This window comes from Athene cunicularia (genome assembly GCF_003259725.1).
Source record: "Athene cunicularia isolate RWA chromosome 19 unlocalized genomic scaffold, athCun1 chr19_part1, whole genome shotgun sequence".
In the NCBI taxonomy this organism is placed as follows: domain Eukaryota; kingdom Metazoa; phylum Chordata; class Aves; order Strigiformes; family Strigidae; genus Athene; species Athene cunicularia.
Genome location: NW_020799124.1, coordinates 7431458 through 7456640, shown reverse-complemented (window position 1 = coordinate 7456640; position 25183 = coordinate 7431458). Strand labels below are relative to the sequence as shown.

The 25183-nt window shown below is 54.5% G+C and overlaps 2 protein-coding genes across 4 annotated transcripts in view; both read left to right on the top strand.

Moving 5' to 3' along the window:
- The first annotated feature begins 103 nt into the window (after window positions 1-103).
- Window positions 104-25183, top strand: SH2B2 (SH2B adaptor protein 2). 3 transcript variants are annotated; one of them, XM_026861415.1, is made up of 10 exons: window positions 104-312; window positions 511-636; window positions 9708-10595; window positions 13726-13827; window positions 17745-17836; window positions 19992-20086; window positions 20523-20705; window positions 20823-21016; window positions 21766-21937; window positions 22407-25183. In XM_026861415.1, exons 3-10 carry the CDS (start codon window positions 9735-9737, stop codon window positions 22718-22720), a joined length of 2013 nt encoding a protein of 670 aa, XP_026717216.1. In that variant the 5' UTR covers window positions 104-312; window positions 511-636; window positions 9708-9734; the 3' UTR covers window positions 22721-25183. The 3 variants fall into 3 exon arrangements, with proteins under 3 accessions (XP_026717216.1, XP_026717217.1, XP_026717215.1); XM_026861416.1 differs by having other exon boundaries at window positions 104-636; window positions 20523-20690; XM_026861414.1 differs by having other exon boundaries at window positions 104-636.
- Window positions 22410-25183, top strand: part of ORAI2 (ORAI calcium release-activated calcium modulator 2) — a 28277-nt gene continuing 25503 nt past the window's right edge. The window contains exon 1 of the mRNA XM_026861417.1: window positions 22410-22426. The gene's annotated coding sequence lies outside the window, so the exon portion shown is untranslated. The remainder of the gene's footprint in view (window positions 22427-25183) is intronic.

Sequence of the window (25183 nt, the reverse complement as noted above, 5' to 3'; positions counted from 1 at the left end):
GAACTCGCTGGGTCCCGGTGTTGCCCGGCTCGGGGGGATGCTCCGGGGAGGGCACGGGCAGCGCGCAGGACCCCGCATGGATGCTTCTCTCTTTTTTTTTTTTTTTCAGATCATTGTTGTTTGCTTGGGATTTGCATGAGGGTTGCAGGGTGCTTTGGGTGGCTTGCAAGGGCTTCCTCCTCCTGCCCGCCGGGTCCTGCCAAGGGCAGAGCAGCACCGGTCCCGCCTGGGCAGCCAGCGCCGCCAACTCCCGAGAGGGGCTCCAGGGACACCCCTGGGGCGACGGCAGCTCCCGAACTCCCCACAGCCCTGGTGAGGCTGGGTTGCATCACCTGAAGGCCTTTAGAAAGCCAGAGGGACTTTCTCCCCTGGCCCTTCTGCCTATTTCTAGTTTCTGCTGAAGTGGCTGGTCAGGCTGGTGTACAACAGGACAGTGGCTTAGGGGTGAGATGTGCCTGGGGATGACTGCGCTTGTGCCAGGGCTTGACGGTGTAAAACTTTGCCTTCCAGGGCCCTCTGAGTTGGTCTGGTCCCTCCTTTCAGTGTAGAGATTCATCATTTGAAGTTATGCGCTCGGCCTGGAAGAACCGCACTGCTGGCACCTCGGGGACCCTGTGAACTGGAACAGGAGAGGAGGTAAAACTGCTCTGTCCACCCAGCACCCTGCCGAAACCCTGGGAGGTCCTGCCACTGTTTCTTTGAGTGGGTTACTCAAAGCTCCCCCTCCATGGGGATTTTTGGTTTGGTTTGTTGTTTTGGTGTAGTTGGGAACTGTCAGTGTTAGGTTAATGGTTGGACTGGATGATCTTCAAGGGCTTTTCCAACCTAGACGATTCTGTGAGAGGAGTGGAGAAGGACCATGGTTGCAACGCTGGGCATCTGGGCCTGTGCTTCTAAAGAGGGATTGTGCTCCTAAACCACCCGGGCTCCTCCAAAACACTCATTGCTCCTACCCTGGGGCCCTTGGCCATCACGTTTGCACAGACACATGGTGGTGTGCTGCCAGGAGATGTGCTTAGATGGGGTAGTGAGCATTCTTGGACCTCTCCTCTTGAGTTCCTCACTGTTGCTTCACAGTGCCTCTCCGTTGCTGTAACGCTGCAGTGCAGCCCGGGGTGACCGTTGAATAACTTATTTCTAACAAAGTTGCATAATTCTTGCAGAGATGCTCCAGCCAGTTGACATGCATTTGAGGAGGGTGTAGGTTTGCCTGTTGGTGTCTGCTGTCTCACTCCATGCAAGGTGACCATTCCCTCTGTGCTGTCGAGTGGGACAAATCAGTCCTGGGGGGTGCAGGATGTGGTTAAAATTGATTCCTTCCTCGCCTGCAAGCCCCTCAGGGGTGCCATGGTTGCTTGACTGCAGGGTTACCTCTTCTGGCTGCTCCTCCTGACCTCTTTCTGTCTGTCCCTTCTTCTCCTGGACTGGTGTGAGCCCCCCTCATGCACCTTCATGGCAGGGTGCTCTTGTCCAACCTCCTCTTGTCCTTCCTCCTTGGAGCTAAATGTCCCATCTCTTCAAGATGAGGATGTTGCTGGCTAATGCTCTTCCTCTTCCTCCTCTCCCGGGGCAGACAGAGAAACCCAGTGATGGTTGCCTATCTGCTGGCCTTGCTGAATCAGGCTGTCTGGGATGCCCGGGGCAGGGCTGCCCTCCCTGCCCTTCTCCAGCCCAAAGGCCAGCAGGGCCACTCCCCTCCCCTCCTGGCACACCCGTGCGTTGGTGCCCTCACTTGCCCTTGGCCTGTTTCCCTGCCCGTGGATGCCAGCGAGGTGGTGGGATAAGAGTTGGAGACTTGTGCCTGGCTCAGCGCTCCGCTTCCCCGTGCGAGCGGAGAGCGGGGGCTGGCCGAGGGGAACTGAGGACCCTGCTGCTGCGGGGAGCCCCTGCTGTGCTCCCTGACTCCCAGCAATTACAGGTTGGAATCCCAGCTGGCTCCGTCACTGCAGAGAGGAGGAGAGGTTATTCCTAAAGGGAAAATGGCATCCCAGACCTGATTTTTGTTAAAGGGAAAACCAGAAAGGCCTGGAGAATCCACTTGCTGCTGGGTCCAGGGTCTGGGCTTGGGGTGTGACTCGATGGATCCCTGCATCCATCAATGCCCACAGATGCTTGTGATGCTTCGGGGGGGTGACCTGGCAAGGGACCTGCTGTGCATCCACTCCAGGGTCCCATCGGGAAGACAAGAGCAGGTTTGTGAGCAGATTTGTGCCCTGTTACACCGGGTCCTGGTGGCATTTGGCACACAAGACCCTGGGGCAGGAGAGGGATGGCACTGCAGCGGGGCAGTTCCCTGGCTGGGACAGCGGGAAGGAGGGTGGCAGAGAAGTCAGACACAGCCTGTAAATCCCTCCTGCGTGGTCGTGGCTGCCACGCTGGGTCTGAAGCACTGCCTGCCCAGGAGCTCCCCTGCACAGCAAATGGAAAATGCATATTTGAGGTTGAATCTCCAGCCAGGGATGGCAGCCGTAACAGGGTGTTTTGGCATCATCTGGTTGAGGGGGGGTTTCAAAGCCCACTGGAATTTTTATGAGGTGTTTTGCTTAATACACCACTTAAGCAATTAGCAGTGATTGTAGCAGTCCTGGGTAAGGCACTGGGTAGAATTGAATTTCCCAAGCTCAGATACCATTAGGCAGCAGTTTAATGCTGTTTGCAGGCGGGTATGAGACAGTGATGTGTATGGGGAATTAGATCTGCAAAGTGAAAAAAAAAAACATAATAAGAAAATTTTGTACAGACCTATGTAACTTTATCCCATGTTTATGTGCCATAATTGAAAAACAGTCTTGGGGGGTTCTCTGCGCTAAGGAAGGGGGATCCTCGGCGGTGAGCCAGGACGGGGACACACAGTGATGGCTGTGCTGTACCACATCGGGATGGGCTTTGCCGCCTGCACCACTGACCCACGCAGCTCACTCCCCCAAAACACCTGAGGAGCCCCTAAATGGCATTGTGATCCACAGGGCAGGAGCGTTCTCTTTAAAAGAGTTTGCACTTCTTTTGGGAACTGCAGTTGGGTTTATGTTGCGGGGCTTTTTCTTAAAATCCCCTGAGTTTCAGGTACGTTCAGGGTGGTGAGCAAGCAGGTAAATCTCCCGTTATTTGGCACATCTGAGCCCAGGAAGGGCCTGTCCTGAGGTACCAGGTCAGTGGTTAATGTGTAACGTGTGTGTGTGACACCGTGCACCCTGCTCCCGCATGGCACCAGCAGCGGTCCAGCCTGGAGGTGGATGTGCAAATAGTTTTACAAGGGTGGGAAGCTGAGAGGAGGAGGAGGAGGGTTTTGTTGTGGGCTGAGGGGCGGAAGGAAATCTAGGCTTAGCGAGGGAAATGTGAGATTGCTTGGTTGGGGACAGGGCTTCGACCACTCCTCTTGGGAGGCGCTGCTATTGTGGTGGTTAAAAATAGACTTTGGACTGGTTACTTCTCTGCAGGAAGCTCCCTGGCCGGAGACAGGCAGGTGAGGTGGCACCCAAATGAGAAGGAAGGACAGCAGCCTCTTGACCTCCTTTACCAAATTATTTTTTTTTTTCCCCAAGAAATAGCCAGTTGTTCTGGGGCACTGAGGGGGTTGTCTCTGCTTTATTTCCAGACACAGCACGCTGCCTCCAAGCCCCAGGCTGCATTCATGATGCCCAGCTGTAGCGATGCTTTGAACAGCATCACACTGCTGCAAACCAGGGACCCCCCCTCCATGGGTGAGGCTGGGACCCCTCGGGTCCCACACCGGTGTACCTGGATCAGCGGTGTGCTGAGTGGCTTGGGTGATGCTCCAGCTCCACGCGTGGGCTGGCAGTGCGGCTTCCTGCAAGCTGGATGGAATTACCCGAGGAAGAGATTATCTAAGATCCTGTGGATCTTGTCTATTAACTTGTCTTTATTTTCCAGCAGCTGTCAGCACAGGAGGTAAAATGTACACTGGGGGAGATTTTGAAGGGGAGGGAAAGAAACAACACTGTGATATGAAGTTGGTCAAATTAGTGGGAAATGGAGAAAATCTGTTTTTGCTGGGGGACTGCCATGGGCCTGAGCTCTGCCTGGCTAATCTTGGCAGACTGGCTGTATGTGGGAAAGAAGAGTGTCTGTGTCCCCACTCCAGCACCGAGGGGCACTGGCTGGGAGCGGGTCCCTGGCGCAGCGTGAGCAGTGCCACGGGCTGGGGGCTCAGTAAATCAGTGGCAGGATGCAGCCTCCAAAGCCTGGTTTATCTGCAGGAGCGTTGATTCCTCTGGGGTTGGCACCAGGGTGCAGAACTAGGGGACTGCACGCAGAGCTGTGAGGAGACCGTCATATGTGCAAGGTGAGGGGGGAAAAGGGTCATTTCTTGCCCATTTTTGTTTTTTGAAGATGTCTCCCTTCAGTGTCTGTGCCCCAAAACCCTGCCCTGGAAAACAGCCATCCAACGCTTCTGGGTTCTTTGGGGGCATCTGTTACAGGAGCTGCCCCAGCTAATGCTGCGGCTGGACAAACCCCTCATCAGGCAGCGGAAAAAGACCTGAGAAGCGTTTTCACTCTTCACAGATGTTTTCTAGGCTGCAGGTGACAGGAGGGCCCTGTAGTGTGTCTGGGCAGAGAGTCAAAGCATGCATTTAATGGGGGATTGGTTCAAGGAAGGTGGTTTGACCATTCAATTTGAGGCCAAAATGCTGTTCAATTAATATTTTAGTGGGATGGACAGTAAATGAGAGGAAGAAAGATTTTTTCCATTTCTATCTGATTCAGACAGCCAGTCTAAGATCTATAGGGTATAAATAGTGCATGGAGCAATGAGGAGTGCAGAGAGCAGTCAGCTTATCCCATCCTGGGGTTGTGATGGGGATATAAGTGGGCCTGAAGGGATGTGTAACACACAAGGGCAGATAACTTTTGCTTTTTTCCCCCATGACTTTATTCTCTTCTGCAGCTCAGCCTCTGTGTGTGGTTGAAGTTTGATGGGTCTTGAGGACTGGGACCCTTCCCAGCCCCTCAAGGTGGCAGAGGAAGCTCCTGGGAGGATGTCGTTTGGTCTTTGCATGCTTCAGGTGTATGCTGTGGAAGGGGGGACCATCGGCTCCGTGGCCAATGTGTCCCCCATCCCTTTGGGCTTGTGCAGTAAGAGCAAAGACGATGCACTTGCTTCCCTTCTGCCATCAGCTCTGAGCCCTGCATGCTGCTGGCTCTGCCCTGCTGTCCCCGAGGGCAGTCCCCATCCCGGTTTTAGCTATTTTCCCATCTGCCCGGGACAGGCAGTGCCTTGGGGCCACGCAGGCAGGCACCGAGCTCCCTTGTGAGCTGCCAGAGGGGCTGCCCGCCTGCCAGGACCCGCCTGCCTGCCAGGAGTGTCACCTCGCAGCCTGCTGCCGGGGGGCCGCCGAGGTGTCGCCTTGCTCTGGGACCTGCTCGTGACTTGGGGATCTCCCTGGCCCAGCACGCTGAGGTCAGGCGCTTTTCTGGGGGAGCAGGTGCCTGGGTTTCCTCACGCCGTTCCCGCGGGATTGCCAGCCGGGGCTTTGGGTGGCGTTGGTCTTGCTGGACCGAGGCAGCCGGGACCAAGCTGGGGACTTCCTTGCCCCTGAGCCTGGGCTTTGCTGCAGGCTCTTCCCCCTCTTTCCCTGGTTTAGCTCTGGGAGCTCTCCCACACAGGCGGAGATGGAGGGATACAGATTTGCTTCTCACAACCTCTATCACACAGTATCTTTTACCGCTGAATTTCAGATCACTTTGGCCCAGGCTGGCTGCGCTGTGCGGGGTGGAAGGGGAACATCTCTTTATTAGGGTTGTTTCCTTAAATAAAGCCCTCGGAGCAAGTGCTGTGCTGGCCGTTTCAGATATCCCATGACCAGCATTGTGTGTTCGGGTTATTAACACCTCATTAGATGTTGGTTCCTCCCCACTTCTCTGGTTCAGCAAATCCCAGTGGTTTTGTCATCACTCCCTGACTCCTACTTCACCAAAGACCTTTTTGTCATTGTCTCTTAGGCTTCTGCTGACCGTTTAAATTTCATTTCTTCTTGAGGTCAGTAGCTTACTTCAACTTTCAGATCTTTCGACTTGTGTGTGCCGACACACATCCCCAGTGCAGGGGATGCATCAGCACAGCTTATCAGGAGAGATTGTTGTAACATCGCTGCCAGCGCCTGGCTTTTGCCTGTGATTGCAGCCTGGATTTCCAGTTGGCCAATCCCTAGAAATCCTTCGTTCCTTCCTTCCTTTTTAAACCTTAACTCGTTTCCCATGTGACAGCAACAGCAGGGCACAGCTCTGCCCTGGGAGGTGTTTGGGGGACTCGTGCAGGTGGGTTAGAAACCTATCACCAGCCCATCACCACTCTGTGGCTTCCCTTTGACAAACAAATCCTATTTTATATATACATGTCTCTGTGCTCTCGTGTAACACAGGCCAGGGACTCGAGGCTGTGGCCCCTGAGCCAGCTCTGGAGTCAGCAGGTAGCCCCTCCAAAGGACTCAGGAGCACACTGCAACCCTCAGTAAGCTGGGCTGGAAGCGGATGGCCCTTGCTTTCCAAAAAGCAATCGCAGATTTGCTGCTTATTTTCATCTTGAGCTTATTTTCGTCTTTGCTTCCACCGCTCTGCCCGGGGATGCTGTCTGTGGCATGATAAGTTATTTCAAGAAGTGGGGCAGTGCTGTTGGTATGGAGGGGAGTGGAGGCACCGAGATTAAAGGTAAATCTACACAGATAATTGGGAGCCTGCTTTCTGCAGAAATCAGGTGAATGTGTACGTGCTGGGGTGGGTGCTGGGGCAGTGATGGCTCTCTGGTCCTGGGGGGCTGCCCCCAGCCACCCTACCAGCTCCCAGTCTCCACTGTGGGGTCCCAGCCAGGGGCTCACAGACCTGTTCTGGGGCAGGGGGGGGCTGGAGATGCAACACAGGGTTAGCAATCCCCCCTGCTCCCTCAGACCTGCCAGATGTCTCTCCTCTAGGCTTCATTTTTATAAATTGGCCTTTTAAAGTCTGTCATCCCCGTGCAGATGAAAGGAAGATGCTGTGATGCCTCTGCGTGCGTGTCTCCGAGCCTGGAGCCTGGATGTGGTGCTTGGGTGGCGAGGCTTTTTGTTTGGGGCTTTATCTTTTTCGAAGTGCCTTTTTTTTTCCCCTTCTTTTTTTTTTCCCCTTATCTGTTTGAGTCCATTGCATCTCAGCTTGCCATCCCTCCGTTTCAGGCAGGCAGGCCCTGCTCAGTAGCACTGGTCCCTCCTGGAGAGATTGATGGGGAGAAGCATTCTCCCCCAGTCTGTGTGGGGAGACACCCCAGGGCTTAACCCCCAGGGCAAAGCTGAGCTCATCCCTTCTGGCATATGCAATTAAACCCATCACTGTGGAGCTTTCTCTTCCCTCCCCCCTCGAAGCCCATTACTGCTCTTTTCTTTTTGCATCCTTTCCCTCTCCCTTGCTCTCACCATGACCACTTGGATCAGCAGGTAATCATCTCCCCTTTCTTCCCCAAGCCCAAATACTCTCGGCCCGTGGCTTTGGTGCCAGGGCAGCTCCGGGGGTGGTGGCAGGGAGCTGGGGGTGTGAATTTTAAAGCCGAAGGGCAGTAGTCGCTGCTGCAAGCGGAGTCTTTAAATTCTCTGCTTGGTGATGGATGGATAAGTAGGAATTGCATTTGCTGGGCGGGTAACAAATAGCTTTGCATTTTCTGTTGCTTTCCCGCTGTCTCCTGGGGAAATTCAGACACTGCTCCTAAACTGCAGGGATGTTTGGGTTTTGTTTTTTTTTTCCCCAGCTGGCATGGATCCCTGTGAGCAGGACTGCTCAGGTCTCAGGGAAAGCCCTGCGATGCTGGGGAGAGCCTCGACAGGGATTTCTGCAGGGGCCAGAGCTCTGCTGGGGCTGGGGCCAGTGCTGTGGGATGTGGGGGGCCAGTGTGGGTCTCCAAAGGCCATGTGTGTACCCTCTCCTTACTGCCTCTCTGGCACAGCTGGAGCACTGAGCAGCATCCCTGTCTCGAAAGGTGGGAGGATGCCACATGTGTGGGGCAGAGATGTTGCTGAGGGGAAAGCTGCGTGGTCCTTACAAGATAGCAGAGAATCCAAGCTCCCCTGGTTCTGGCTCTCAAGCAACTCGAGGTTTTCTCTTTCCATCGAGCACTTTTGTTGCCTGTGTGAGTTTCTCCCTGTTTGAGGGGGGTTAAGAGCCACTTCCAGGGATGGAGGTACTCACAGAGAGCTCAGATGATTTGTGCTGGTGGGTCAGACAGTGCCTCATCTCCATAGGGATGTGCTGGGGAAATGGGAACCAGCACTGGATCACAGCCTTCGGGGCTTGGTCCCACCTGGGGTCTGGTGACCGACATGGTTGGGGTCTGGAGGACAAGGAGCGGGTTATCCCAGTCCCCAGTGCCTGCCCCAGTCCCACGGCTTGTGCAGTTCATCCGAGCAGTAATTAATTATTGGCCATGTAAGCTGCTGGCGGGTTACTGCGTGTGATTTATTAGCAGGAGTAATCCCTCGCCAGCAAAAGAGCTGCTCTGTGAATGGAGAACAGCAAAATCCAGGGGAACTGTCCTGTTCTTCCAGAAGTCTGGCTCCCCAGGCATGGTCCCTGGCTGTCGAGTGCCAGGCAGGGGCCTGGAGCATGGCAGCACTGACACCTCTGGGCTCTGTCTTTGAGCCAGCTGAGGTGGATTAACCAAACTGCTGCCCTCGGGGGGAAGGAGGGGTGTCTGGACACACAGACTGTGTGGCTGGGGACATGGGCCCAGTTGCTCACTGGGCACAGCTCACAGTCACCAGCAGGCACAAGCAGACTCAGCACTGGGAGATGATATTTGCGATGCGGTGGCTGCTGGGGTCCCCCCAGGAGGTGGTTCAGGCTGCCCAAAGCTAGGTACGGGTTTGGGAAGAGCAGCATTAGCACAAAGCCAAGGGTGCACATGTGGCTTCTGGGGGATTTTTCCCCCTGTACCTTACTTGTTGGCTGCTGCTGAGGACTGTCCTGGGGTTATCAGTCACGCCACAGCGTCTGATGGTCAGCACGGAGGGCGAGGGGCAGGGGCTGATGGAGATGTGATGGGACAGGGAGGGCTCAGCCGTGGCTGGGGGACACGAGAGCAGCACCTGCCCCAGGTGAGATGTTACCAGCCGAGGAGGGTCTGGGCTATAAAGCACAGGAATGAGCAGCTCTGGCAGAGCATGTTGGGCTCGTCTTTGCTAACCAAAGAAACAAGGTCCATGTCTCTTCAAAAACAATAACAAAATTCATGTGGGAAAGGATCAGGGCAGAAATAGGGATGGAGGAGAGGGACCAGCTGCTGGGTGCGGAGGGGAGGGTGCTGCCCTGTGTGCCCATGTGCTGCTGGGATGCCCAGTACTCCCTCACCCCATGGGAGAGCTGCTGCTGTACCCAGGTAAAACACACAGGCAAGAGAAATCCTGGTGGTGAATCCCCCTGGGCTCCTCCGGTCAGGGACTCCTTAGTGGTTTTATGAGAAATCAATAATGCTTTTGCATGGTCATAATCGTAAAATAAGTACAATTTATGGCAGATGCCTGGGCCAAGACTTGCCGGTGTACAAGGTGGAGGGGGAACAGCACAAAAACTCTTTCCCATGGTGTTTCCCTTTGCACTGGGGCTGCAAACCTGCTCTTACATCGTGGTGGGAGGAGACCCAGACCCCAGTATGGGGGGGCAGGGGTGGGCACAGTCACACAGGGTGGGTTGGCCATGCCTGCGCTCATGCTGTCCTGTTGCCCCCACAGCCTGCCGGCAGGTGGAATGGGGCAGCCATGAACGGCGATGCCCTGTGCCAGGAGCCCTCCTCCCCGCTCCCTGACTGGAGGGAGTTCTGCGAGCTGCATGCCCAGGCAGCCGCCGTTGACTTCGCCCAGAAGTTCTGCCAGTTCCTGAAGGAAAACCCCCACTACGACACCCCCGGGGCAGAGACCTCCTTCTCCCACCATTTTGCTGCCAACTTCTTGGACATCTTCAGCCTGGAGGTCAGCCGGGTGTTTGTGTCTGACTCCCCCACCAAGTACAACATTGTGCCCTTCGTGGGGCTGCAGAACTGCCACGTTCCCTACGGGCGTGAGGTCAACCCAAGGAAGGAGGAGACATCCACTGAGTCCCTGGATAGCATGGACACCCCATTGGGTGCCGGGCGGTACCTGAGTCCGGCACAGCAGGTGCAGGCACGCAAGGTGTCCTCCTATGGCCAGTCTCGCAGCTCAGAGGATGTCTCCATCCATGCTGCCACCAAGCCCAAGTTCAAGAAAGGCTTCTCCTTGAGGAACATGAGTTTGTGTGTGGTGGATGGCATGAAGGAGATGTGGCATCGCAAGTCCTCTCCGGAGCCGGGTGCTGAGGCTGCCCCGGGCGGCCGGAGAGCCGAGAGGGAGCCGTGGCCCTCCGGGGGCAAGGAGCCTGGTGATCCACGGGAGAAATGGACTCACAAGCTGCGACTGTCCAAGGTGCCCTCCTCCAAGGTGGAGCTGGTAGACATCCAGCGAGAGGGGACGCTCCGCTACATGGTGGCCGATGACACGAACTGTGTGGGGAGCTCACAGTGGCAGAAATGCCGCCTCCTGCTCCGGAAAGCGGTGAAGGTGGAAGGAGAGAGGTTCCTCCTCGAGTTTTATGTCCCTCCAAAGGTAAGTCCTGGCTCTTCTCCACTGTTGTTTTTCTGAGCAATTCAAGCAGCAGTTGGGCTTTGCTTGAGGATTTTGTTATTTCCACTGATGAGCTGGGATGAAATCCAGCTGTGCTCCAGAGCAGGGTTCAGTGGTGGCTGAGATGCAAACAGAGGGGATGGTGTGGTTGAAACCCAACCTGCAAAGCCCCAGTTGCTGCTCTTCCCTGGGGCATAGCCCCTCCTTCCCCACAGCCCTTGGGACATATGCTGAGGCCTCTGCCTGGTCCTTCAGCCCCCAAATATCATCAGTCTTGGTGGAAAAGCTTACTCCCTCATCAAGATGTGGGGTGTCCAGGCTATCCAGATGTGTTTTGCTCTTCTACCATGTTGCAGAGATGTGTCAGACTGGTGGCTCACGCAGCAGCAGTATGGCTGGGATTGCTGCCTGGGCTTTGTGCTTTAGATCTCAGAGGGTCACTTGTCTACTTTCTGAAATCTGTTTTTTTTTCCTTTTAAAAATAATAATTCATTTGGAGTAATTTTGCATCTGCAAGGCCACCTCCAATGCAGCTGTTTGATGCTGGGGACAGAAGACACCGCTGCTGCCCTCCAGGGCTGGAGCACCACCACCATGGGTGGGCTTTGCAGCTCTCCTCCCAGACAGCCCCAACTACTTACCCTCCTGGGCAGGGGAACACTGAATTACTCATAATGTCACTTTTCCTTGCCTGTGTCTTTTCTTCTTCTGTAATTTCAATGAAAGCTTCAAAATCAGGAGCTGGTTTTCACTGCGGTGTGTCCTTGGCACGTCCTCCTTCCCCTTCTCACACGCACCCCTCCCTGCACGCAATACAAGGAAATGTCGTCCCTTTTTCCTGGGGGAAAGGCTGAGTCATGGAGCCATTTTCTCAAGAAATGTGGATTATGAGACCTTCAGACCGCCTTCACTCCTGGGCTGAGCGAAGGGATGCCTTGTGCTGCCAAACCCTCGCCTGTGCTAACTCTGTGGTTGTGCCTCATCTGTGCTGTGTGCTCTCCTCTCTGAAGAGCACGGGGCAAATAATAAGCTGTTCTCTGGGGCTTTACTAGCTGTATGTGCTGGTAATGAAATCTCAGGTTATTTAAATACCCAGGGAAGAAAAATCTCATTTACTTCATCTTCTCCAGGACTTTCCTGCTTATGTTTCAGTCCTTGGTAGCAAAGCTGGGCCAACATGAGCCCTCACGCCACGCATGCGCTGGGGACTGCTGCTCCATCAGTCTCGGTGTGTGCTGAACCCCTGGTAATCCTCAGTTTGGTAGAGGCATGGATCCATACATTATACAAGGGGCAGCAGGATAGTTTATACTTTTCAACAGCATTTTCTATTTTTCTGAGGCCAAAATGAACCTTGGCACTGTTGGTGTTAGTCCGTGCCTCTTCCCTAACAGTTGCATCTTCCCTGGTAAAATATAAAACATGAATTTAAACGCGAGTGCGTCTCTATGGAGAGCAGCTCAGCACCGGTATGGATGGGGTGTATCACTGGTAGCTGGCTCAGGGGGCTTCCTCAGCCCAGGGACTGCATGAGCCCCAGCTGGAGGAAACCACCGTGTCTGTGGCACGATGCACGGAGGATGCAGTGAACTCAGTGGGTGCAGGCTGCATGGACCAGCGATGGCACATCAGCTGCACCAAAGGGGCAATAAACTCAGGTTAAAATGGAACAACTGCTGCTCTTAAAATATTTAAGAGAGTGCTCATAGAGGGAATTTTTTTTTTTAGTGTATCTTGATTTGCCTCTAAAAATCAATTTTGAAATTATTTGATGGCAACTTTTATGAACATTGTCTGCTCTTCTGTTAGATCACACCCTGCTTTGGTTTAAATCTTTCTCCCCTCATCCCATCTTGCTTTCCATCTGGCAAATGATTCAGCTGTAAAAGTTGCACCAGTCTGGCACAGCTGGAGGAAAATGGCTTTTTGCTTCAGCAGCCCACAGCTTTGTTTTGCGTAGGCCCTATAAAAACTGTGGTCCTGTCTTTAAATGTTTACAGGGAAGAGCTCTTCTGGAGAAGACCCTTCTCTGGCTCACTGGTGAATTAACACCCTATTTTCTTTCTTTTCAAAGCAGCTGCCTCCTCCTTTCTGATCTGTGCAAACACAGCGATGGAAAAACTCCCAGGGCAGGGCTGAGCCTTGCAGGGCCAAGATGCTGTGTCAGGGCAGCGCTGGGGGCACCAGGGCTGGCAGAAATGAAACGTCCCGGAGGGGAAAAAGCAGTTCCTGTTCTGTCTTGGATTTTTTTTTTTTTCCCCAAAAAAATGGGAACTGAACCCATTGTTGGTAACCTGCAGCCCAGCACTCACTGCCGGCCTCATCCCACCCTGTGCACCCAAGGCACCAGGCGCAGGTTTCCGTGATTAAATTGCATCTCTGCTTCCTGCAGCCACGATGCTCCGAATCCCAGAGCCCTGGAGGGGACCAGCCCCCAGGAGCAGCTCCACGCACTCCTTTGGGGGGATTTGTTATAATTAAAGAAAATATCTGGAGAATTTGTTGCTCAGCAGAGACTTTGAGTGGGAGGCACCGGGTCCTGCCCCATATTGAGGCTTCAGCAAGTGCTGGAGGCCCCAGGGGAAATTCATTTTTCTTTATTTTAATGTAATTAAAATTCCCTCCATGGCTAAGGCTGCTGCGTTGTAGCTTCTCGGTTGAAATGCTGCTCCTGTGCTGGATAAACAGGGTGTTCTCCTGGGCTCATTTCTGCATAGGAACCGTCCCCCATCAGATAGCACAATTCCCTTGCGGTGAATCTCCATCGGGAAAGGTTTTAAAAAGGAGATAAATAAGTGGTCTTGGCAGAGCTGGCCTGTGCTGGAGCAAGGAAGAGGTTTGGCAGTTAAATGCACTAACCTCCCTATCTTCCACCGGGCCTCCTCTTGGTTTAATTAAAAGAGCTTGGAGTTATCAGGCACATGAGGGAAATCAATGCTTTTTCCCACCCACCCCCACCCCCTGTAATAACTGTGCAGGCTGAGCTGTGATCTTGCCTCTCTGAGAGCCCCACTGCATTGTCCCCTGGGAGACTTTGATTCAATTGAGTGACTTTTTTTTTATTGATTGATTTCTTTTAATATTTTTTGTTTGTTTGTTTCTCTTTTCCCAGGCTTCCAAACCCAAGGTGAGTATCCCGCTGTCGGCCATCATCGAGGTCCGCACCACCATGCCACTGGAGATGCCCGACAAAGACAACACCTTCGTCCTAAAGGTGAGAGCAGGGCAGCAGCAGCAGCGCGTATCCCAACGGGAATCCCATCTGCACCCGCATCCAGCCCCTGCTGCAGAGATGCTTAGTCCCCAAGGGGATTGTCGCCTCCGATTTTGGAGCTGAGATGCCAACTGCCTCCCTTCCCTGTATTGTGCTGCCCCCCCCAACCTTCCCAAAATGATGCAACCTCCACCTGATGACCAGGTATTTGGGGATTGAGCTGTTTGCCTGGCTTTTACCATGGGGTTTTCCATGTCACCAGGAGACAGGTTAAATTAGTGTCCAGAGACAACCTGCAAGGGGAAATGCTCTTTGCTGTGTCTGCCTGTGGGTTTGTGACTGCTGCTGCCCTGAATCTGTGGCACGTGGTGGCCATTTCATGGACACCAGGAGATGGGAATGGCTGCGTGGGGCCTCCAAGGCTCTGGGGATCAACCACCCCACACGAGTCTGGGAGCACAAGCGGAGGGTGAAAGTCTCTTTCCAGAAAGAGTTTTCCATATCATACAATTAATTAGGTTAATGCTTCCTCCTGCTCTGCCAAAAGGCAGCAGCATGTCACAGCAGATCATGGCTGAATTTTACAGGGTCCCAGCTCAGGGGGCATTGTGCCACTGTGATGATGGACGTGTTGTTGGAAATGGCATTTCTCTCCAGTTAATGAGGCTGTGCCTCATGCTAGTGGATTTATGCTCTCCATCAGAGCTGCTGGACCTGCCTGGCTGGGAGGTAGCATGTGTATGTGGGGGGACACCAGCATCTTGAGGATTTCTTTGTCCTACCTCTGCTAAAAAAACACCTCTCTCTGATGCTTTTCCCTAAAAGCATGTGGCAAAGGCAGAGCAGAGAGGCCAGGCTTCCCAGCTGAATGAACCTGCTTAAAAGCTTAGAAAACTCTGAAAGCAGAGGAAGGAAAAAATTGAGCCTGGCTTCATGAAAGCCCCTGCACCTGGTATCCCGCCTGGCCCTAGCACACGTTCCTGTGGGAAATCACTCTCCAGTAAGCCCAGTTCCTTGTAAAGGTCCCACACCTTCTCCTGGCAGCCTCCTTCAGGGCATCCTCCCTGCCCCAAGGGCGTCGTGCTGTTCAGCCTCAACCTCAGCTGTGGTCAGTGTCCACCAGGGACATGGAGGCTGATTCAGCTGTTGTCTTCTGTGCCTCAAAGACCAACCCCATGCATCTTCTCTCCGGACTGACCAGCCCAAGGTTGTCCTCTCTTTGTTGCGGCCTCTGGAGAGAAAATACCCCAAAACATACATGGTGCCATGGCCAGGAGCAGATGGGAAGGATTGCTTCTCCTTTGATTGCTTCTCCTTTCTTCTTCCTCTTTATCCAGCCCAAGCTGATCCAGTTGCTTTCTACATACCAATGATGAAGTTGACTCATATGCAGCTTGTGGGCTGATGTAACCCCTCAGTGCTTTTTGCAGAACCGCTCTGGAGTCACAGTTCCCCAGCCCGGATGATCGGTGTGAGCCCAACACTCGCCCATGTCCTTGAGGTGGGGGCTGGCTTGGGCTTTTTCTTCCACTGAGCATTTCTCAGCTTTGACAAGTTCATTTGAATTCTCGCCTCATCCTCCAACACACTTGCAACATGGTGTCATCTGTGAATTGATTAGGCATCCTTGCTTTGCTTTTGTCCTAATCATGACTGAAGAGCAACACACACAGAGCCCTTGATGTGAAGGAGCTTCTGAGCATATCGCTCAGCTTTGATCGTTAGCCATCGATAACCCATTAACCATCGATAACTGCTCTTGGAATATGGCTCATCAGCTACTTCTGATCGTGTTTTCTAGATCCCCTTACAAGTCTCATCTCAACCATGTCTTGCTACCTTGCTTGCTGGAGTGTCACATCAGTGTCCGAAGTGTGGCCAACGCCAAGGATGTGACACTGTTTCTCCCTGTCCCTGGGGTTGTCCTGAGCATGAGCAGATGGGTTTGACAGGGTTTGGTCCTGGCAGATCCCTGCTGGGAGGATTCATGTCCGGGGTGCTTCCTTGGGTGCCTGTGGAAGGTTGGTTCCTCTGGCTACTGGAGAAGGATTGCCCTCTTCCCATCTCCTGCTCTCTACTTCCACCACTAACAGCTCTGTGTCTGCTTCAGCCATTTCTTTAATTACCCTGGGGAATGCTCCAAACCCTGTCGGTCTGAAAATGCCTGATTTATCAAGTACCCTCCTGCTCCTGCCCCATTCTGGCCAGGGCGCTTACCCTGCCATGGGGTTAATTAATTGCAATCGATCCTTTGAGCAAGCTGAGGCAGCGAACGCGGCACTGAGCCCATCTGCTCGCTCCCCATCTCCTGCTGCCCCTTTCCTGCCATTCCAGCCAGCCTTTGCCCTCCTCTCACGGGTGTTGGCACACGATGCTTTTCCCCTATTCCCGTCATTCTTTATTATTTGTAGCTCATTTTCTGGCCTGGCCCTTCTTGCTGGGACATCTTCCTGATGCTCTTTTGTTTCTCCCTTTGCTGGCTGGACTCACAGAGGGGGTGAGGCACCCCTTGGGGCACAGATTAGAGGGGTAAGAAAGGGGAGCTGGGTGCCATGGTTTCCCAGCAGCCTTCCCGTGTATGGGGCTGATGTGGAGCCCAGTCTCAACCTTCACATGCAACATGCTGCACTTTGGCAGGTTACAATGGGTGGAAAAGCCCTTGCCTTGTTTGGGGAGGCCACGCTGGAATACTTTCTGCCAAATTGCCTAAGAATTAGCCTGCGGCATGTCCCCACCACCCATCAGACACCAAGTACATGCATTTTTTTCCATTGCACAAGCAGGCACTTGCAAAATACCCAAGGCCTGCACGTGCTTCACTTGCTGTCATGCTCTGCGTGAGAGAGCAGCCCCATCTCCCACACTGGCTTCATGTATTGCCCGCAGAAAGCCAGAGAGGCTCCTTTGGTTAAACAAAATGGGGTGAGGGAGATCTTTGCTGCTTCCCTTCACCTCTACTCAGGGCAGGATCCATGTACAGCCTCAGGCTGCAGCAGGGAAGCAGGTTGCTGCTCGGCCCCAGCCCAGGCGCTGGGCACCGCTCCCTGCATGCCCTGCTTATTTTCAGGACAGTGATTCAGTTGTTTGTGATTAATTTAATTTGCTAGGAGGTTGTCTCAGCAGGCAATGCGATACCCTCCCGGAGTCAGGGCTGCTTCATCAGCTCGGGAACGGGATGTGCGAGGGGTCCGTGAGGGATGCGGGGAAGCCTGCCAGAGGCACGCGGCATCGCGTGGCGTGGCTTCTGAGACCCCCGGCTCTGCTGCTGAGGTGGGACTTCTGGGTCCTTCCCAGCCCTGGAAAGGCTCACCTCCTTTGGGCCTGCAATTTTGGAGGCTCTTTTGCATTTTTTTTTTTTTTTTTTTTTTTTCCTGTTCACGTGGGTTTCTCTCCCACGGTGTTGCAATCAGAAGCCTCATGGAGCAGCAGGCAGAAAGCCTAACAGAAGAGAGGTTTTAAACTCCTGGGTTTTGGGGCAGAGAGCAGCATGGCTTCTGCTCAACCTGTGCAGAGCTAGTTTTTGGGGGACACTGAGGCACCCCAGAAGTGAGGGATGTTGTCTGTGCTGGAGTGTGGTGCCATGCACCCCTGATGCCACCGGCCAGATGTGGCTTTGCCGTGGAGGCTGTAAAAACCTTGTGATGTGTTTGCTGATAATGGTGGGGTGGGGTTTTTCCTCTGAGCCCTGGCTTTGGTCAGGGGTCACCCTTGGGACACACCAAAGCATCTCTGTGGGTCACCTCTCGGCATGCCTTTGCTGGGATGTGGTGGGGCACTTACCGTCTCCCATTTAACCGAAGTGCTATGTAATAGCAGCAGGTGAACGTGGGGGTCCAGCTGGGTTACAGGGTGTGCTTTGCCTCAGGGCGGGTGGCAGGACCCTGGTGCAGCCTGACACTGTCCCACATTGCTTTCAGGTGGAGAACGGGGCCGAGTACATCCTGGAGACCATCGACTCCCTGCAGAAGCACTCCTGGGTGGCAGATATTCAGGACTGCATCGACCCTGGGTAAGGCTCGCTGGAGGAAGGTGCTGTGCAGGGACCAGGCTCACCACCGCTGTGATGCCCTCGCCACCGAGAATGTGTCATTACCTCAATGCAATTTTTGCTACTCAGGTTATTACAAAAAGTCCCTGACTCATGCCGGCAGAAGTCTGGAGGCAAAGTTAGCAGGATGTGTGTGTCAGAGGTGCAGCCTCACAGAGCAGTGGCTACTTACTTGCTTACCCTCTCCTGCTCCATGTTGCATCACCAGACAGAGGCAGGTGACCCAGAAACACAGCCCTCAATGTGGGAAGCTCCTAACACCCACCCTCTGAAGCTTTTATACTACATTTGAGCTATTTTCTATGCTTTTTTCCAGTCCATCCATGGTATATTTCAGATTCTGCTGGCTAGATAGATTTATGTTTCTATCATGGTGGTATTAATGCTGTCACTGGAGTCATAACTCTGCCAAAACTTCTCATCTGCATTTTCATCGGCCCATGCATTGAGTTACATTGTAGGGAGATTCATGTACCCGCTGCTGCCATTCAGCTGGCTCAGACAGGCCCAGTCCCGGGGAGGCAGCATCAGCCCAGGCACTCCCCAGGCTCTGGAAAAGTGCTGGTACTGCTCTTGGCACAGTTTTGGCAAAACAAGGTGCTTAAGCTTGGAACGGGAGCTTAGAGAGGCGCCAGCTGCCTCCGGGCTGCCTTTGCCCCCTTCTGCTGGAGAGGCAGTTTGGGCGCTGCAGGGTCAGTCACCATGGAGGCTGCATCGCATGGGGAGGATGCACTAGTGCACTCCAGGTCTGTGCTTCTTCAGCTCCTTTTACGGTTTTTTAAAATATATAATTCAAGAAGTGATGTTGAGACTGGGCTGCTGCTGGAAGAGAGGCTTGGAAATGGCCCTTTTTTCCCCACTGCCTGTTTCAGGGCTGGTTTTCCAGCCGGAGCCAACTGCTATGGCCATGCTCGCCTCAAGCCATTGCAGAAGCTGCCAGCAGCCCCACGCCAGCCCCTCGCTCTGCTGCCGGCAGCCTCCCAGCCTTTTATGTTTGCTTAGCACCCAGTGCAGTCCCGCTTTGGCCTCCGGACGTGACTGTAAAGCAAATAATAATGAACTCCAGAGCAAATAATAATGAGCTGTTTAATACACCGACACACATGCTTGGTGCCAAGAATGAATTTTCAATCAGCTCCTGATGCTTTTGCCAAGGGCTGTGCTCTGGAGCTGCTGCGTGAGCACCCGTCCACGGCTTTTCTGCAAAGCGCTGTTGGTTTTGGTTTCCTTCCTTCCTTCTTGTTTTTAACTGGCTGCAGCTGAATGACTCCCAGTGGCTGATTCACTTACTGGCCACTAAATAATTCAGCAGCTCCCTCGTGAGCCATGAGCTGTTACCACTAACGCAGCCGCTTCCTCGCTGCCTGTGCCCACGTGGCCACCATTAAGCAAGAGTAGCCGAGTGCTGCAGGCGGCTCTGGCAGTGCCAGGCTCTTGCTGGTGGCCAGGATAAAAATAGGCTGTGGAGCAAGTGGGGGGCTTGTGCAAGAAGGGTGCTGAAGTGCACGGGCAGAGGTTGGGCCGCAGGGATGCTCTCTGCAGGGACTAGGCTGCTGCAGGCCCCTCCTTGCTCTGTTCCTGCTCGCTGTCTCACTCTGGGCTTCCTGGTTTGTTTTTTTTGGTCTTTTAGGGATGTAATTTCCGTGGGTTGGTAATTCCCTTTGTGGAGGGTGAAAGGGAAAGCACCCTTGAGTAGAAGTGGGGGTGGGAGTGTGCGTGTGTGTGTATGTGTGCAAAGCAAAGTGCTGCAAGTTGAGGTAATAGATTTCCATCCAAACCAACAAGGTTGCAGCAAAATACTGCAGCTAGGACCGACCAGCATGACCCATACAGTGAGGGCTTTCAAGCATTTAATCCCTCCCACGCCAGTTTCTCACCCTGAAAAAGCCATGTTGTTTTGCCAGCCACTCTGCCTCTCAGTGCTGTGGGTGGGTGCATCCGTTGTGGCAGTCCCTCTGGGAGGGAGTGAGGAGCATTGGCATGTGGTGCCAGATCACAGCTGGAATTTCGTTTGGTCGAGTCCCCGTCACATGCCTGTGAGCGGAGGTGCCACGCGTGCGTGTCCCTGCAGCGTGGCAGCCGGCGTGTGACCGTCTGCTCCGTGCTCTTCCCCCAGGGACAGCGGGGATGACATCGAGCTGGCGTCCTGTGCGCAGGGAGCCTGTCTGCCGGGCAGGGTGTCCTCCTGCAGCTGCGAGTTCCTGGCTGATGGTAAGGACCTATGTCTGTGCAAAACACCTGCCAGGGAGGGTGGGAGTCTCTGGGTGCCAGTTCTGGTTTGGAGGGGGCCAGATCCTGCCAGCAATAAAGTTAAGGAGCCTGAAGCAGGTGCAAATCAAGTCCCTGGATGCAGGCACTGGATTCTCTGGGTCCCAGCAAGCAGGCTCCATCTGCACAGCCCCACTTCATCTCTATGCCCAACCAAGACGTGTGTGTGCCTCCCATCCCGGTCATGCCAGGGGAAGGAGACCCAGCACAGGCTGAAAGAAAGCCCACCAAGCCATGGTCAGAGCCATAACCTAGCCCTGAGATGTCTCCAGGAGCGCTCCAGTGCAGTTGCTTTCAGAGCAGGACAGCCCCCAGCTTTGTCCAGCAAAGGTAGGTAATGCTGAGCCACAAGCCCATCCCTCTACAAACTCCCTTCCAGATGTGCCCAGGCCACCAGACAGATGTGCCCTGCCCAGCGCTCACAACACCACCATGGCCACTGCTGTCCCTGTGCCCCACAGCCGGGGCAGGGACTCCTTGGGGGAGCTCCTCACCCACGTCCCACTGGAGAGCTTCCTGCAGACACTGGAGTCCTCCCCCACTGCAGGTGGGCATCTCGCAGGTACCGGGGTGCAGGATGGGGCCCCAGTGCCTCAGTCTTGGGGGTGCATGGAGGAGGAAGGGGTGGGAGAGGGTAATGTCTGGGTGCTCCCTAAAAACCTGTGATCCCTGTGGCCAGGAGAGGACAGCGAGGCGGAGGCAGAGATCAACCTCTCCGACTTCCCCTGGTTCCATGGGACACTCTCGCGGATCAAGGCGGCTCAGCTGGTGCTCTTTGGGGGTGTCCGGAGCCATGGCTTGTTTGTAATTCGGCAGAGCGAAACGCGGCCAGGGGAATATGTTCTGACCTTCAACTTCCAGGGGAAAGCAAAGGTGGGTGTTCTCTGCTTCTCCCTGAACATTAGTGCCACCTCTGCCTGTCACCCTGGGCTCCTTCCCACCCCACTGGGGCTCTGCATGCAAGTGGGTGCCATGTGGTGACCCCAAACATGGCAGCTTATCCTTCAGGACCACCTTGTCCCCCAAGAGCCCTCTGCACCCCGCCCAGCCCCTTCAGCACTTTCCTAGCTGGATCAGTGCCTGCCACATATGCAATGAAGTTAAATTCCCCACAGGAGCCCAGTGTAACCTGGCACATCATCCCCTGCCCTCTTCTTGTCCACTCCATGTCCTGAAGTACATAGATGCAAAAATAACCCACATGTAGTTCTCTGCTAGATCGCTTTTCTGCCAGAGCACACACGCTGTGAGAGGTCAAGATTTAACTGCCTGGTCTTGTCACCTGTCCTGCAAGAAGTAGTTCAGGTGGGCTGTGGCTTCCCCAGGTTGTGTCACCCGGATTGGAGCTGCAGCCCCCTCAGCTGCACCCAGCTGCCCTTCTCTGGCTGTTTCTGTACCGTGTTCATCACCAGGAGAGGACAAACTTCTCCTGGGGCTGCAGTGAGTGGGGTTTTTCAGGAAACATCCTGCAGCAGGAGACCCTCCCATCCTGGCAGGATAAAAATAACATACATTAGGAGCAAACCTCCCGTGGTTGATGGAAGTGGTTCCTCTTGCTGATTGCAAGGATGAATCTCACCTTTGCAATCCCCGGCTCATCCCCTGGCCTCCTGTGCTTGCAGCACCTCCGCCTGTCGCTGAATGAGAGCGGGCAGTGCCACGTCCAGCACCTCTGGTTCCAGACCATCTTCGACATGCTGCGCCACTTCCACACGCACCCCATCCCCCTCGAGTCGGGCGGTGCGGCCGACATCACCCTCCGCAGCTACGTCGTCGCCCAGAGCCCACTGCCTGGTAGGTGCCAGGGCCGGGCAAGGGGCCCAGCTGCCTGTGGAGGGTTGGACTGGTGGTTGGGCTGGGATCTTTCCATGGACCTAAAAGGGACTGATCCCTGGGATTCCCCCACCGACCCCCTCCCTAAAGCTGCGCCCGTGACGGTGTGCGTGGCTCTGGAGATGCACCAAGGTGGGCGTTATCCCATTGAAGGTCGGCGGGGAGGATCATGCAGGACTGTGCCAGGGTGACCCGTGTTTCCCTGGCTGTGGTGTCTGTCCCCTGGCTCGGGCAGAAGAGAGGTCTGCAGGGCTTGGAGCAGTCTGCTATGGTGGGAGAGGGTGGGCAAGGTGGGTGGGGGAAGGATAGGGTCAGGGATGGAGAGGGCAAACAAGGGAAAGAGTGAGCATGGGATGGTGTCAGTGAAGGGGGGGCGGGGGGCGAGCCCCCAGGCAGCATTGGAGGGGTCAAGCTCCTGTCTCCCTTGCAGACGCCGGCCCCCCGCCAGCCCTTGTGTCGCAGCCTCCAGGCTGCCGGGTCGACCTGCCACCACCGCACTACTTCTGCAGCACAGCACCCGCCGGCCCGCCGGCCCCACTGCCCGCCGAAGGGGTGGCCGTGGCCCCCAGTGTCACTGTCCCTGCACCCTATCACCGCCTGGAGGGTGCCCTGGGCCCCCGGAGCCGCAGTGACAGTGCTGAGCGCCGGCCAGAGCCCCCTGCCGCCACTGCCGAGGACTACCACGAGGCTGACGGTGCCCGGAGCCGGACCCGGGCGGTGGAAAATCAATACTCCTTCTACTGAGCCCCCCGTGTCTGGGGGCTGGATGGTGGGGGGATGCAGGGCACCCATGCCCCTCACCACTGCGCCAGCCTCGCCACCTCCTCCTGCCACCACCAGCAACCCAGCTGGGATGTCCTTCTTGCTCCCTGCCACTTTCAGGAGCCATGTCAGTGGCAGGTGATGTCCTGGCTGGACCCGGTGCCAGCCCCGAGGTTGGGGCAGTGCTGGGGGTTTGGGAGGCTGGAAGCATCAGTGCCATTTTGGAGCTTGCAGCCTGTTCTCTTTCCCTCCGGACCAAGAGCTCTCCCGGGGCCAAGCCACGCTCCCTGTATCTCCTCCTGGGGATGCCCATCGTGGGATGGCAGCCCAAAGCCATGATGGGCTCCATCCTTCAGCCAAAGCACCTCAGCACGTCCCCTCTGGGGTGAGAGCCCAGCATGGCCAACAGCTCTTCTGGCACCATTGCCCTGCAGACCAGCTGCCATGGGGCTCTGGGGTTTTGGGATGACTGAAAATGGCAGATCCCCATGCAGAGGCTTTTCTTGCACACACAGATCTGTGCACCCGAGAGGGAACCACTGCAGAGGCATGAGGGTTTATCTAGGCTGGCTTTCAGGCTCCCTCTGGGGCACACATTTCCCAAAAGGTTTTTTTCCAAAGTTTAATGAATTGCATTCAGGGAAGGTTTTTCCTGCTGTCTGGCCGTTTCTGTTCCTCTGTCCTTTCTCTCCTTGCTGTACCTACAGAGAGTCTGTGGATAAACCCTTTCTTCCTCTCTCTCTTCCTTGCTTTTTCAAAACCTAAGCTTTCTGCAAGGGCATCAGCTCAGCCTTCTGCCTTCTCTCTATCGCAGCCAGGCAGTATTTTCCATTGCTCAAGGCAAACATTGAAAAATACGACAACGCTTCCGCTTTGCATCAGTTGTTACTCATTCGGGATGTCTTGGGGCAGGAGCAGGGGGGGTGGTGGTCAGAGAGAGGCCAGGGGCTGTGTCTGAAGGTGAGGGGCAGCCTCACCCTGCAGGTGCTTGGCTGGGCTCTGGGGAATGAAAACACTACACATCTTCAGTAGATACTATTGAGGGTTATTTTTTTCCTGAGAAAAATAGAAATGCCCAGGAAGAGCAAAAGGAATGGGGCTGCCACCAGGTGGGTGAACAGCCAGCTGCTGCAGAGGGGCTGGCCCAGGCTGACTGCAGCGATAGGCAGCATTTCCCTCACCTATGGCTGAAATCTCTCCCCAGCAAAGGTAAAACCCTGCCAGCGATGGTTGTAGCAGCACTGCTGCTGGGAAGGACCAGGAACTGCAGTGGTCACTGCTTCTTGGTGGCTTTCTGATAGACCAGTGCAACCACATGTATCTGCTGCAGAAAAAGGAGGTTCCCTGTCAGAGGTGAGCCCTGGGAGAGAGTGTAGAGCAGAAACCTGCTGTGGCCAGGTATGCACAATTTTGTCGATGCTTTTCTACAGGTCACTGAAGCCCTTAGGGTGGTTTTACAGGCCAGGCTGTTTACCAGGATTGTGTGCCTCCTGTGGGGTGGGAAACCCTCTGAAAGGGCAGCTTTGCTTGCAGACAGTGCTTGCACATCCCTCCTTGTTTGCCTCACACAGCTTTTTCTTCCCCATCACCAGGACTCCTGGCTCTTCCTGTGGCTGCCAGGCCTGGGTGAAGTCTAGCAGGACCTTAGCGAGGTGGCTTTGAAGTGTCTGGATAGGTCTCTAGGTAGAGCAGGCCCCATCCTGCTAGATGTTACCACTTATTGCAAAGAGAGGTATGAGCTAAGCCACAATCTAGCTCAAAACCTCTTGAATTTGCCTGGAGTTTTGGGTCAGGTCAAATTTTTTTTTAGGTGCCTTCTTTCCTAAGCTAGCAAAGCATGTTTCCAGCCCTGGAGTTGTTTGTCCCTCCCACTTGAAGAGGGCAGGGAGGGTGTCTCCAAGGCTCTTTGCCTCTTACCGCAATGTGAAAGCTGCCTTTCTGGCCCATGAGTGTGTGAGACAAGAGCTGGTAGATCTCATTCCTGCAGCAAATGCCATCTTCTCCCCAAACACATGGCCCTTCAAACAGCAGCAGGAGCGGTTTGCTCTGGTGGGGGTATTTCTCCTTCCCCAGCACAGCTAAAATCCAGCTCGGAGGAGTTCATGCAGCCAGGAGAGGCAAGATGGTCTTGCTGCCTGGGTTTGACATGAGCCTGCTTCCTTCACGCACACAGTGAACGAGGGGGGACCTCCAGATGTGGCACAGACATTGTCATTCTTGTTCTTCACTGAGGTCCCAACAGGCTGGGTGGTTGTGATGGGAGCACTGCCTTACAGACCTTCAGATGTTGGCTGATGTTTCACCTTCTGTGTCACAGGATAAGAAAAGGAGGGGGAAGCAATGATCTGCAAGCAAAAATGTTAATTTGTAAATAGGGAAGAGTCTGGAAGAGTTTACTGTTCTGTAGAATAAATTAATTTTATTTAAAAAAAAATACTTGTTAAA

What these genes read in the sequence shown, in the direction of transcription:
- SH2B2 (XM_026861415.1), top strand. Translation starts at nt 9,735, where the DNA reads ATGAACGGCGATGCCCTGTGCCAGGAGCCCTCCTCCCCGCTCCCTGAC. An exon ending in AGTTTTATGTCCCTCCAAAG is followed by an intron (nt 10,596 to 13,725) that starts GTAAGTCCTGGC and finishes CTCTTTTCCCAG; the next exon opens with GCTTCCAAACCCAAGGTGAG. An exon ending in ACTTCCAGGGGAAAGCAAAG is followed by an intron (nt 21,017 to 21,765) that starts GTGGGTGTTCTC and finishes CTGTGCTTGCAG; the next exon opens with CACCTCCGCCTGTCGCTGAA.